Source organism: Bubalus bubalis, chromosome 11, assembly GCF_019923935.1.
Source record: "Bubalus bubalis isolate 160015118507 breed Murrah chromosome 11, NDDB_SH_1, whole genome shotgun sequence".
Lineage (NCBI taxonomy): Eukaryota > Metazoa > Chordata > Mammalia > Artiodactyla > Bovidae > Bubalus > Bubalus bubalis.
Genome location: NC_059167.1, coordinates 1,366,643 through 1,380,195, shown reverse-complemented (window position 1 = coordinate 1,380,195; position 13,553 = coordinate 1,366,643). Strand labels below are relative to the sequence as shown.

Here is a 13,553-nt window from a genome sequence, read left to right as displayed (position 1 = left end):
AGAAACACTCCAAGCCTGCCCATCACCCTGTCTCCACCTGGAAAAGCCTGGAAGAAGTTAAGCTGGCCTCCCTCTTCATAAGTGGAAAGGTCTTTCAGCAGCTAGACTCACAGGGCGTCGGCTCTGGAACCGAGAGAGCGTCCGACACGCTCCTTCAGCCAAGGGGCCTGGCGACGAGCGAACCCCGACGGCCGCCCAGTGCTGTGACCCCAGGTCAGCGGGTGGGCCGTGTCCCGGCCACCCGGGGCAGGGACACCACACGGGCGTCTGGACTTCTGGAGGCTCCCATCCCACACCAATGAGGCAACACATGAAATCTACGCTTTTGAGAGTGAAGAATAAACGTTAAAACCACAGAAACTTCGGTGGTAACTCATCCTGGGGCCACCTGGTGCCCGTCCGCGCTGGGAGTGTGCCCGCGAGCTGCTGTCTTGAGACGAGCTGTCTAGGCCATTCAGACCTCGAGGGAGGCACTCCCAGATAAGTTCCGGACTCTCAGAGGCTGGGGGAGGCCCAGACGTCTAACCCCGAACTTCTCCTAGCCCCTACCTTCCTCTGTGTCTCTTTACATCCCTCTCTGTCAAATGTCAACGGGGAATGTTCAAATACTTTGATCCACTTCTGAGAAATTACCCTATGGAAATAATCAGAGATACACATATGTACATAACAGGAAGGCCACTCAGGGCTTCTGAAAGGTAGTCAGTGGAGGGCACTTTGATGCGACTGAACAGACGTGAGCCCTGTCTAGACACTCAAGTGGCTGGAAGACTGTTTCTAAAAACCACGAAACTCGGCAGTAGACATTTTATAATATAGGAAGCCCAGCCCGCCGTCAGACCTTTAACCAAAGACAAAGCAACGCAGGCCCCGAAGCCCAGGACCCGCCTGTCGGCCCGCAGAGCCCGCTGACGAAACTGAACGGCCGTGGCGCCTCCAGTGAAACACAGCCGCTCTGGAAGCGCCTCTCTTAAAACCACAGTCCAGACTGAGTCTTACAAAACCTTTTAGTAACAAACAGAATCAGGACCTGGAAATTCTTAGAAGCAGAATAGCAACACATTTAGGTCTCTTTTGAATGAACGCTCTTAGACCAATTTCCAAGTTGTTGCCTCAACGAAGTTAATTCAGAGAAACACAGATATTCTGGGGCTGCCAGGTGGCCCTCCTCAGTCTACCAGGCCCCCTCCCGGGTCCTGAGCCCCCTCCTCACTCTACCAGGCCCCTCCCGGGTCCTGAGCCCCCTCCTCACTCTACCAGGCCCCTCCCGGGTCCTGAGCCCCCTCCTCACTCTACCAGGCCCCTCCCGGGTCCTGAGGGCCCCCCTCAGTCAGTCTACATCCCGGGTCCTGAGCATCCCCCTTCTCAGACTACCAGACCTCCTCCCGGGTCCTGAGGGCCCTCCTCCTCAGTCTACCAGGCCCCTCCCGGGTCCTCAGGGCCCCTGCCCTGCTCTTCTGGAAGAGGAAACAGCGCTCTGCACAGGAACAGAAACCCTGCATCTTTCCTACCAGGAAGTTCAGGTACATCCTCCACAGCAAGGGGCACTGGCTGCCGTGGTCGCTCCGCACGGCGCTCTCAAACAGGGCTCTGATCCGGTGCGTCAGGCCGGTCTCAGGAAGGGTGGCGTGCACCTCTCTACCGTCCACCCTGCAGGACAGAGGCTCAGGTGAGTCCGGGACAAGCGCTCAGGCTGACGCCGCAGCAGGGTCAGCGACGGGGGTGGGCGCGTGGCGCAGGCATTGCTGCCCCGGGTCTGCGGGCGCGGGAGCGTGGGCTGCAGGTGAGACGTGGCTCCTCCGGGGCCGGCGGAGCGCAGCGTCCAGGGCTCTGCGGTGTCTTCACCCCGCGGAGTCCACCCTGAGGGCACACAGACTCCTCTTCTCAGGAGAACCTGCCCCTTCTGCAGCAGAGTGCAGTTACCCTGAGACCTTTCAGTTGAAAGAGGGAATAAAATTCGAATGGAAGGCGCGAAACACAGGCAATCCTGAACCCCGGCTTTCTCAGGTCAGAGTAAAACAACGAAGGTTCTAGAAGCAACAACGATGCCTCAGCTCACAGTGTGAGTAGCCCAAGCCTACTGCTTAACCTTCAGACATAAAATAGTGTTACCTAAAAAGAGACATTTAAAGCACCACCCTGTTCTCACCCGCGATAGTAACACAGGCTAGTAATTACTCTGGGCTCTTTGTGCCCAGCACTCACTCTTCCCAGCAACCCTCTTTAATTATGCCCATTTTACAGAAAGGTAACCGACCAGAGCCATGAACTGCCCTGCCCAGGGTCACACAGCTGCAGAGTGGAAGCGCTGGGATTTGACTCCAGGCCCAAGTGCCCGCCCCACAATTTCTCTACAAGGTCTCAGACCCCCGAAAGCGGGGAGTCAGCACTCAGGCGCCATCAACAGAGCCCAGGATGTGCAGGAGCGAGGCCTGGGGAGACACCACGGGAGCCCCGACAAAGGGGCCGCTCTCTGCCCTCCTCTAACACACTTTCCTGAATCCCTGCGGATCTGTTTCCTTTCTCAATGCATCTTCCCGTAACACAAGAGAGGGCACCGCTCCCCTCCACCCCGCAGGCGTTCCAGGCCCTGGGCCGCGTGCATTTCTGTCTTCTAGAGGCTGGTGGGCTAGGCCTGACCGCGTGAGAGGCCTGCGGACCTGCGGCCGAGGCGCGCTGTGATTACCTCTGCACGGCGTCCACCAGCCTCTTCCGCATCCTCTCCGCTTCAATCGCAAACAGCCAGGGCTCCAGGAGTTTAGCGGACCTGGTGATGGCATGGAAGAATCTTCTGGTCCTGCTGGCACTGTGCGACTTGCTCTGAATCTGCACGTACGCCCTCCAGAGAAGCTGGTTGCCCGGGTACAACCGTAAAGCCTCTGAGAGCGCCTGTCGCAGGGGAGCCAGCGGGTGGGCGGCAACCCTGCCGTGGAACCTGAGCAGGCTGGTGTGCATCAGGGTGACGGCCTCCAGGGCGCCCTCCAGGCCGGCAGCCTCGGCGGAGACAGAGCCCCTGAGCCCCGCAAACACCTGCTCGTAGACGCGCCCAGCGGCGTCGACCCCCACGGTCAGGTACTGGAAGAGCATGAAGCACTTCGCCAGGCTGACCAGGCGGCTGAAGCGGTCGGGGGGGCCCGGGTCGGGGCCGCGGCGCTCCCCCAGCCAGTCCTGCAATGCGTGTTCGTACGCCCTCCGAGCCTTCAAAACGTGCACGGCCGACACCTGTCCCGTGCACGGCCCGTAGGGGCGGCGCTCCGTCAGCCCGCTCAGCACGTGCACGGCGCGGGCTGGGGCGGCCCCGCCCACGGGCGGCGACAGCTCCGCCTCCAGCGCTGCGTAGAGCAGGCCGAGCTCACAGAGCTCCGGGTCCCCCAGGCCCCGGCTCCCCGCGGCGCCCAGGGCCGCGTCGAAGACCTTCCGGGCATCCTCTGTGTTGCCCAGCAACCACTCCAGATGCGCATACTGCTGCCAGAGGCAAAAGCTGTTGCGGTTGTCCGGCTCCTTGAGGAGATTCTTGGCTAGTTTTTTGCAGTTCTTTCCTTGTGACTTTAATCTCTTCTTGTTTTTAGTGTGCAGACACCAAATGACCTAAAGGTAAAAAGGAAAAGAATTACTTGAAATGCTCCGGGACTTATAGACATCCCTTTGTACTGTCGAGTCCCCCGGTGGCTCAGACAGTAAAGAATCTGCCTGCAATGCAGGAGACCTGGGATCCATCCCTGGGTCAGGAAGATCCCCTGGAGAAGGGAATGGCACCCCACTCCAGTGTTCTTGCCTGGAGAATCCCATGGACGGAGGAGCCTGGCGGGCTGCAGTCCATGACAGAGAGTCAGACACGACTGAGCGACATCACTTTCCTTCTTTCTCTGTACTGTCAGCTGCAGGAAGCCACACGAGGTGTCTACACTGCCTGCCTCCATTCACGTATCTGGTAAACTCGTAGGCTCCCTGAGAAACAGATCAGGGTTCTACCAAGGCCACGGGAGCCCTGAAACTAACATATCCAGGCTGCCATCTTACACTCCTGTAAACAAGGCTTAGACACTCCAAACGTCTTTCTTCAAAGACAGGCGATCAACAAATGTTGTTTAGTCACTCAGTTGTGTCCAACTCTCTGCCACCCCACGGACTGTAGCCCACCAGGCTCCTCTGTCCATGGGATTTCCCAGCAAGAGCACTGGAGTGGGTTGCCATTACTTCCTCCAGTGGACTCTTCCTGAGCCAAGGATCAAACCCCATCTCCTGCATTGGCAGGTAGATTCTCTACCACTGAGCCACCAGGGAAGCCCCATCAGATTTTACCAGACACTGTTTTAATAACACAGCCTGGTGTGTGCCATTTGCAATTAAAGGATCAGAACTCTGGACATGAAAATTTAATTCTAGCTGGTGGCCACCACAGGGCAGAAGAGTCAATCCTAGACAAATTTCTAGCAGGTAATAGATACTAAAAAGCAGGGTAAGTAGCTTATCTATTTTAATAAGTCCTTAAATCCTCTAGCCCAGCTTAAGCATGGACCTTAACACTAACTGCTCACACAATCACAGACATCTGCTAACAGTCACCACAACGGCAGCTCCGGTCACTGACGAGCTGGGCTCAGCCTCCTGCCCCCCGCTCCCTGCGGCCCCTCAGAAGGGGCAGCCACACACGCAGTGCCCTAGGGTCCCTGAAGGGGGAGGTGCCGTGGCCCAGCACCCTGCAGAACGAGCTCGGCCGCCCCACCGACACCCCGAGACAGGAGCCGAGGTCCCCACCCATGGGAGGGGGGCCCAGCGTTACCTTGGTGATCTCGTACCGTAGCCAGGAGACGCAGAGCTGAGACCGTTCCCTGCCTGCAAACAGAGGCAGTGCCAGGTGGAAGACATTGCGGATAAACTCCTCGCCCTCTCGACTGGGACCCCGGGGCCAGTGCCGGCCGCCCAGAGGCTCCATGCGGCCCACACAGCCGACACCGGAGCAGCAGAGGTCGAGGAAAGTCAAAGGCTTTTCATCATAAAGTTCGCTGTCGAAGATGCTGTTCTCGTCCATGGCCAGATAGAGGCAGGGGGTGGGGGGGCTGAAGCCAGAAGGCACCCCCAGGAACTGCAGGAAGGCCGCCATCATCTGAAACTGGAGATCCGGGCTGGACAGTTGGATCAGAGACTGCCCGAGATCGTCAAACAACACCTGCAGGGAAGACAAAAACCCAGTGACCGAACGCAGCGAACAAACAAGAGCCTCCACAAGTCTTCCCACGGTTCTGTGTAAACTGTGTTTGTTTGGCTGTGCGTGGTCCTTGCTGCTGTGTGGGCTCCTCTCCTGTCGCCGTGAACGGGGCTCTTCTCGAGCCGCGGTGCCAGGCTCTCCCTGCAGACGCATCTCTTGTTGCGGAGCCCGCGCCCCAGGGCACATGGGCTTCGCTGCTCCACGTATGTGGGCTCTCCCCGACCAGGGACCGAGCCCATGTCTCCTGCTTGGCAGGTGGATTCTCTACCACTGAGCCACCAGGGTAGCCCCTCACCACCCTCAGCAATTCTTTTTATATGGATATGTGCCAACACTACTCAATTTTAAACGCACAGGAGCTAGGATTTCTGTAAAATGAGGCAAGCTGAGGGCGGGCGGGTGGGCGCTGGGGGCAGCGTCTCACACCTCCTGGGCACCCTCCACGGGAGGGGATACCACAGCAGGGACTTTCAAAGTCGCCTAATGGATTCACAGGAAATCCAGAATCGCATTCACTTCTGAGAACACACATCGTTGCTTTTGTAGTTACTTTCATAAATTACAGTTGGAAAAACTTTTTATTTCAAGATAGAAGAACATTACTATTTTGTGGTTTCTTTGTACCAAATTACTTCAGGAAATGAAAAATATGTTCCAAAATATATAAACAGCAGCAAAGGAAAAAGGACACTGCGGGAGCAACCAGCCGTGCTGGGAGCAATCATAAGGACCTCATGCTAACCGTGTTCACCGCTGGCTTCATGTACAGCTTTAAACCGCGAGGCCACGGGCACTGCGCTCCGCCTGCCGCCCTGCCTGCCCGCCTGGCCTCTGTGGCCGTCAGCAAAGAGGAAATCAAAACACGAGCACAGTAAGACTGGACTCCTGGGACTCGACCCATCAGAACCACCAATTCATCAGAAAGCTTTTCTCCTCCAGGTTTTCACTAAAGCAGAGAAATCTAAGAAATCACTCACAGCACTACCTGGCTCCAGGAATGAGCTTCCGGGAAACTGTCAAATTGCTGAGCCTTGAGAACTAACTTCTGGAGGTCAGCCATGAACTCTGTAAAACCCTCACACACCAAAGACAAACCCCACCCGCCTTCTGAAAACTTGGACTCAGCCAGGCCGGGGACCTCGCAAACAGACTCGATTCCCTGGCCGCTCCCTCCGGCCCAGAGAGCACCTCTCTCCTTCTCCCCGATCCTGGTTTCTTAACTCCACTCTGGCCACCCCGTTCGCCTCTCCTGGGACACCCCAGGCCCTCCAGGGCCTTCAGTCATGCCGATCCCTCTGCTGGAGTGCAAGCTCCCAGATCAAACAGATGCTCGCTCAACATCCAGGACTGCCGGAGGCCTTGTCACGGGGCAACCTCTGTCCAGATGCTGGGGACGCAGATGCGAACAGGAGGAGCCTCTGCCCTCGAGGCTCGTGCTGTGTCCGAGCGCGGGAGCCTCGCTGCTGTAAGGCCTCTCGGTCTGTACCTGTGACTGTCACAGGCCAGGCACGCCGGGGACCCAGACTCTAACTTGCACATGGGTTTTTTCACTAAACATGTCCCCCCGGGACTACATGACCCACGACTGGTTGAATATGAGGCTATGGAACCTTGGATGCAAAGGGCTGACTACAAAGTTATACTGAGATTTTCACCTGCTGGGGGCTGATGACCCTAACCCCCTCATTGTTTGGGGTAGACTGTAGTTGGTATTTTGTCAAAGTGGCTCAATTCCAGGTATTGAAATAGAATTTCTTCATTTATTTTAATGTAAAACTTATTGGGTTCCAAAATCACTGTGGAGGTGACTGCAGCCATGAAATTAAAAGATGCTTGCTTCTTGGAAGAAAAGCTATGACAAACCTAGACAGTGTATTAAAAAGCAGAGACTTCACTTTGCTGACAAATCCATATAACCAAAGCTATGGTTTTTCCAGCACTCATGTATGGATGTGAGAGCTGAACTATAAAGACGACTGAGCCCCAAAGAATTGATGCTTTCGAATTGTGGTTTTGGAGAAGACTCTTGAGAGTCCCCTGGACTGCACGGAGATCAAACTAGTCAGTCCTAGAGGTAATCAACCCTGAGTATTCATTAGAAGGACTGATGTTGAAGCTGCAATACTCTAGCCACCTGATGTGAAGAGCCAACTCACTGGAAAAGACCCTGATGTGGGAAAGACTGAAGGCAGGAGAAGAAAGGGAAAACAGAGAATGAGATGGCTGGATGGCATCACCAGGTCAATGGACATGAATTTGTGCAAACTCCAGGAGATAGTGGAGGACAGAGGAGCCTGGCATGCTGCAGTTCACAGGGTCACAAAGAATTGGACAAGACTTAGCGACTGAACAACAACGACAGAAAGCTGCCGAGCTGCCAACCATACAGCAAGGCACCAGGCCGTGAGGGAGGCAGCCTGAGCACCTGGCGAGCACCAGCGCTCAATAAATGCTACTTCCTCCCCAGGAGGACGGGCCTGGACACCCCGTCCCCACAGCCTGCACCTCCTGCCCCCGTCTCCTGAGTCACACGCACACACGCATCTTCAAGGATCAAAAGCGGGGAAAGTGGACACAGAGGAAGAAGCTAGGACAGTGACTCCATGGTTTCCAGCCTTGGAAGACAGTCTCCGGAGGGCTGACCACCAGACCCAACCGCCTCCTCGGGCACAGGGACCGTCAGGGCGAGAGCCCCGAGCCTCCTCCATCACCAGCAGGCAACGCAGCCCTGCAGCTTTCCCGGGAGAGGATGTTTCTGAAGATGAGAGTGGGAGCAGGTCAGCCTCTCCTGAGCCAGGCGCGGGCTCAGCAAGCACAGGGGGTTCCTTCTGGGAACGGAAACCCAGCGGGAACGGGAGAGAGCAACAACCCGCTGCTGGGGGCCGGGGAGGGGCCTCACCTGTCTCTCGGGGTCCTCGCAGTCTTCCTCCGTCTGCTTCCTGGCCTTGTCCGGGCGCCACGGCCGCCAGTGCCTGTGGTCTCGGGACCGCTCGGCAGCCAGCCAGATCTGCCACCGGGGCAGAGTCTTGTCTCCAATCTCCTGGTCTTCGTCCTCTGGCTCCTCGTCGTCGTCATCTAGGCGAGAATGAAAGCTCCAGCGACCGAACCAGCAGACAGCAGCACCCTCAACCCTCAAACCCCCCTGCTCGGGCCAGGGGCGGGGCGGACGCCTGAAGGCCGAGATGAGCGTGACCCAGGCCCGGCCTTCCCGGCCGCTCAGCGGCGTTTACGGACTCGCCCGTGACCAGTCAGGTTCCCAGGAAAGGAAGGCGACCTGATGAAATCAGGTGACTCCTCATGCTGTCACGGCCACCAGACATGGGGATGACACGCGTTGTAGAAGAGAGCGGTCCAGGAGGGCTTTCTGTGACGATGAGAATGTCCTAACTCTGTGTGATATGCTAGCCACATGTGACCTGCTGGGCATGTGAATTGTAGCTGGTAGAATAACTCAATTTCAAATTTTATTTCAACTAATTTTAATTGAAACAGCCTTGTGTTGCTAGCAGCCCCTGTGTCGCACACACAGTTCCAGAATGCTGGAGGACATTTAGTGATAGCCCTGCTTCCGATTGTCTTAGGCCATCAGCGGCCCTATGATTATCATCCATGTTCACTTTTTTTTAAAGAAAGGGGCAATTCAAGATAGCCTATATTTTATTTCACTTTGTTTCCTAACTCTGAACATGCAGAATAAAAAAGGAAAAAAGTCTGAGTCTTCCACTGAAGTCAACAAACTTAAAAATAAACACAGCACGTACAACGGTGTGGCTGCCCAGAAAACAGTCTGGCGGTTTCTTAGGAAACTAAACGCACTGGCCATGACACCTAGAAATTGTATTCTTGGGTGCTGATCCCAGAAAAATGAAAACCGATGTTCCCACAAAAACCTTTACACTAATGCCCACAGCAGTTTATTCATAAAAGCCCAAAACTGGCAATGAGGCAAGAATCCTACACTAGGTGCCTAGAGAAACTACGGCACAGCTATGCTGCGGGCACCACTGAGCAAAAAACACGACACACCTGCCGGCACGCGCGGTGTGGCAGACCTCGGGGGTTCTGGCAAACGAGGAAAGCCGGTCTTCAAACGCTACACACAAAGCGCCTGCCAGTGAGGATGCGAGGAGCTCAGGACCCTGCTGCGCCGGTGCTGAGCATGCGAGATGGTGCAGCTGCTGTGGAGATGCCATGTGAGAGCTCCGCAAAGAATCAGACAGAACCACTGCGTGAGCTGGCAGTTCACCCCTGGGTGCACTTCCCAAAGAACCAAAAGCTGGGGCTCAAGGACTCAAACAGGTATCTGCACATCCACGGTCCTAGCGGTATATTCACAACCGCAGAAAGGGGAAGCGATGCGCCGTGTGTGTGTGAGATACGCACCCGGTGGGAAATCATTCAGCCTCTGGGAAGAAATACTGGCGCGTGCTCCGCGCCGCGTAAGCCTCGAGGACACCACGCTGCGTGAGCCAAGCGGCACTGACGCACACGTGCTCCACGCGCCGAGGAGGGATGGGCAGTGAGCTGGACGGGGCCGGGGCGCTGGGGGAGACGGAGCTGAGGGGGATGCAGCTGACGATGGGTGACAGCATCCGAATGCAACCTATGTCACCAACTGCACACTTAAAAATGGCTAGAATGGTAATTGTGTGTGTGTGTTTTACAATTAGAAATGCTGCAAAGAGTTACATACAATTCCACTTACATAAACAGGTGAGAGAAGACCGCAGTGGAACGGAAATGGAGAAGGGACTCGCGGTGGGCTGGGGGTGGGCCGGGGGCGGGTAGGGGGGTGTGGAGCCAGAAGCGGGCGCACAGGGGCCTCGAGGGAGGCAGCGCTCTGCAGGGAGACCGCGGCGGGCGGCCTGAAGCCGCACAGGGATAAATGCAGAGTGCTGGGCAGACACAGGCGGAAATGAGCGCCTGCAGCACGGGCGAAATCTGAGCGGACTCTGCGGACGACCAGCAGCGACCTCCACCGCCGGGGCGGCGGGGCGAAGGGCGCACAGAAGCCCCCTGTGTACTCTTCCCCGACCTCTTGGCAGGGGCGGTGGGGGCTGCTTCAGGGTGTCTCAGAGGAAGAACAGCCTGCGCTCCCAGGCCATTCGCGGGATCTGCACAACGTTCCTGAGCTCCTGAGGAACGGCCAGCACACACCAACAAGCCAGGAAAACGGAAAACCCCCGAGGAAGAGGCAGCGGGCCCTCCCCCGAGAGGCGCCTCACCTGCGCCGACGGCCACCCAGCCGCCCCACTCCTGCTGGTGCATCCAGGCTCGCCAGCCTCGGGCGCCCTTCTCCCCGGCCCGGGGCTCGCCGCTGTCCCAGAAGGGCTCAAAGAACTCCACCTGTCGAGGTGTAAAACACGGAGGTTGCCGCCACGTTCAGCTCTGTGCCAACAAGCACCGAGCCCCTGCTGTGTGCTGGGAAGATGTATTGAGGTTTGGTCATGCGCTCCAGAGTACGCGAAGCCTCAAGCGCGTGGACTGGTCCTGGGCCAGGCTTTAGCCCAGGGGCCTCCCATCACAGAGCCTGTCAGTCAAGGGGTGGGGATGAGGCCAGCTCTGGCCACACCCCAGGCTCTGCAGAGAGACTGAGTCACTTCCGTAGCACAGCAGGTTCTTAAAACAGCAAAACGTGTCTTAAAATAACTGTGCTACCTGGCTTACTATACTAACAATCAGTTCTGTCAATACTAACCAACGTTCCTGACCCCAATTTTGTCCAGAAAAGAAAGGTTAAAAATAATGATGATTAAAAATAGTTTTTACAGGCAGTTCATGAAAGCTCTACAAGATGGAGACCTTAGCCTGTCACGAAAGACCTCGGAAAGTTCACCATGAATTGAGCTACCCTGTCCATCTCCTACCAGACCCTCTTCGTCAGGTAGAAAACTGACTTTTCTTAAGTGGAAAAAGGAAAAAGGTTTTGTTATATCCTTCGCGCTCCCCGCCCCCGTCCAAATCAGGATCAGTGTTTACAAGCACCAACGTGTGATTTCACTGCAACTTCAGCCAAGGTTTTAGGTGGAGGAAAGGTTAACCAGGGGAGAGACATGAGATGCAGGTTAGAATGCAGAAGCAGGAAAGAGGGCCTGTGGTTTAAAAGCTACATTATGGACTTCCCTGGTGGCTCATTGGTAAAGAATTCGCCTGCCAATGCAGGGGACTCAAGTTGGATCCCAGGTCCAAGAAGATCCCACGGAGGGACAACTAAGCCCGTGCACGACAGCTACTGAGTCTGCGCCGCAGAGCCCGCGGGATCACGGCTCCTGAGTCTGCGCCTTAGAGCCCGAGGGAATCACGACTCCTGAGTCTGCACCTTAGAGCCCGCGGGATCACGGCTCCTGAGTCTGCACCTTAGAGCCCGGGGTCACGACTCCTGAGTCTGCGCCTTAGAGCCCGAGGGATCACGACTCCTGAGTCTGCGCTCCAGAGCCCAGGGGGCGGGGGGGTTCATGACTCCTGAGTCTGCGGTCTGGAGCCCAGGGGTCACGGCTCCAGAGTCTGCGCCCCAGAGCCCGGGGGTTCTAAGTACTGAAGCTGAAACACTCTAGAGCCCCTGCTCCACAAAGAGAAACCACCGCAATGAGAAGCCCAAGCACCACACCTACAGAACAGCCTGCACAGATACAGAGGCCTAGTCAAATAAATAAATGAAATTATGAAAAATTAAAAAAAAAAAAAGGCATGGTAACTGCTTCCCTGGAGGTGGGTGGTAACTAGCATTTAAACAGGGGTGAAAGTAAGGGGGAAATAAAGGACATCAGTGAGTCTATAGCTGGGAGGTGGAGGGATCGTCTTTCCGCTCTCAATGCTTTACTACTTTTGTGACGGAATTTTCCTTGGATTGCGAGGATATTTCTGAGAGACAACCCTCAACTGATATAAGGAGGATGTAAATATTTTGAAAAGACTACCATCAACTCCTATTACCCACACCCTTCCCCAGAAGAGTGAGAGGCTGAGACGGGAGCAGGGAACTCAGGCGGGACACGCACCTGGCCTTTGGTGGGCAGGCCCTTCACACTGTCCGGCTTGAAGAACGTGAAGTCCACCATGGCCTGGAACAGAGACACGGCCTTCTCGGAGTGGCCAGCCTGCCGCAGGAAGTGGCACTGCTGGAGGAAGAGGGCTGCAGGCGGGAGAGCAAAGCGGACGAGCCCTGGTGAGCGCCTGGGCAGGAGACAGCAGCCCCCACAGACGAGCAGCTCAGCACCCAGGCCGTCTTCCCCCCAAAACCAGCGGCTGTTACGGCTTCAAGGCAGACGAGCGAGTCCTGAGCTTAAAGGACCCATGTAACAGCGCTGCAACCATGGTACGTGCATTCTCACTTTTAAAGCAAACGGCCACAGAGTACAAACAGTAACAATAAAACAAGACCAGGGGATGGTCTGAATATTGGTTATCAAGTACTCAGAGCTCACTATTACAAGAAAAACTCTGGGGAAAGGATGGCACAGTAGATTTTTTTTTTTTTAATCAGAGCCAAGCCCTGTACTCAGTTGATCACTAGATGGCATTATTCACCAGCAATTTCCATCACAGACTCAGTCCTGCTGTAAACAAATCTGGGTTCCATGTTTGAAATTTTCATTTAAACTGTGGTACAGTTCTCTCTCTGAGATACCATTAAGCTGTTTGAGCAACCAACCAACCCATAACACCAAGTCTGAGGCCCTTCAGGGCAGTGACACAGCTGCCTGTTATTTCTGGAGCGACGTGTTTCTTCTCTCTTTAGAAATTAGTAGCAATATTCAATAGCAGGGATTTGATCAAAGAAATTTGATCCCTTTGATCAAATCAAAGGGATTTGAGTAAAACCCTGCGCGAGGCTCCCCATATACCATCCCAGCTGGCAGGCACAGCCCTCCTGGGAAGCAGGCATTGGGCTGCTGCTGCTGGGGGAGAAACAACAGGTCAAACAGGTTAAGGAACCTACCCAAGGTCACACAGGAGCCCATGAAGGGCAAACCCAGCATTCAGGTCAGGAGTGATACACTCCAGTATAACAGGCCATCTCTGGACCTCATTATTGGACAAAATGTGTAATATAGTCTAGTGTCCTTCGGGACCTACTGAAAACGTTACCAGTATAATGACGCCAGGAACCTGTATCTGCAAGTGAATTCCAGCCAGCCAGGGTGCCCTGCACGCGTGACCGCCCACGCCCCCACAATGGGTGAGACGCAGGCATCTCCACAGACAGGGCCACCAACAGCCAAAGCAGTTAAGAGACTGCGTTTACCTGAATAACAACTGGAAAAGTTGGAACTTCTAGTCTGGCGATATTTTCTGAACTGTACTGGCTTAATAATGCCTCCCGCTGCCCAGAAGGTGGGGGGGG

General features: G+C 55.5%; 1 protein-coding gene across 2 annotated transcripts in view; it reads right to left on the bottom strand.

Annotated features, from left to right (window-relative positions):
• The window catches only part of NRDE2 (NRDE-2, necessary for RNA interference, domain containing), a 47,816-nt gene that overhangs the window by 3,506 nt on the left and 30,757 nt on the right, over positions 1 to 13,553 (bottom strand). For both annotated transcript variants that reach the window (XM_006042254.4, XM_006042255.4), the window contains 6 exons: positions 12,208 to 12,341; positions 10,435 to 10,555; positions 8,109 to 8,284; positions 4,784 to 5,170; positions 2,687 to 3,588; positions 1,512 to 1,650 (listed from right to left, as the gene is read on the bottom strand). In XM_006042254.4, coding sequence (XP_006042316.4) covers positions 1,512 to 1,650; positions 2,687 to 3,588; positions 4,784 to 5,170; positions 8,109 to 8,284; positions 10,435 to 10,555; positions 12,208 to 12,341 — 1,859 coding nt within the window. The remainder of the gene's footprint in view (positions 1 to 1,511; positions 1,651 to 2,686; positions 3,589 to 4,783; positions 5,171 to 8,108; positions 8,285 to 10,434; positions 10,556 to 12,207; positions 12,342 to 13,553) is intronic.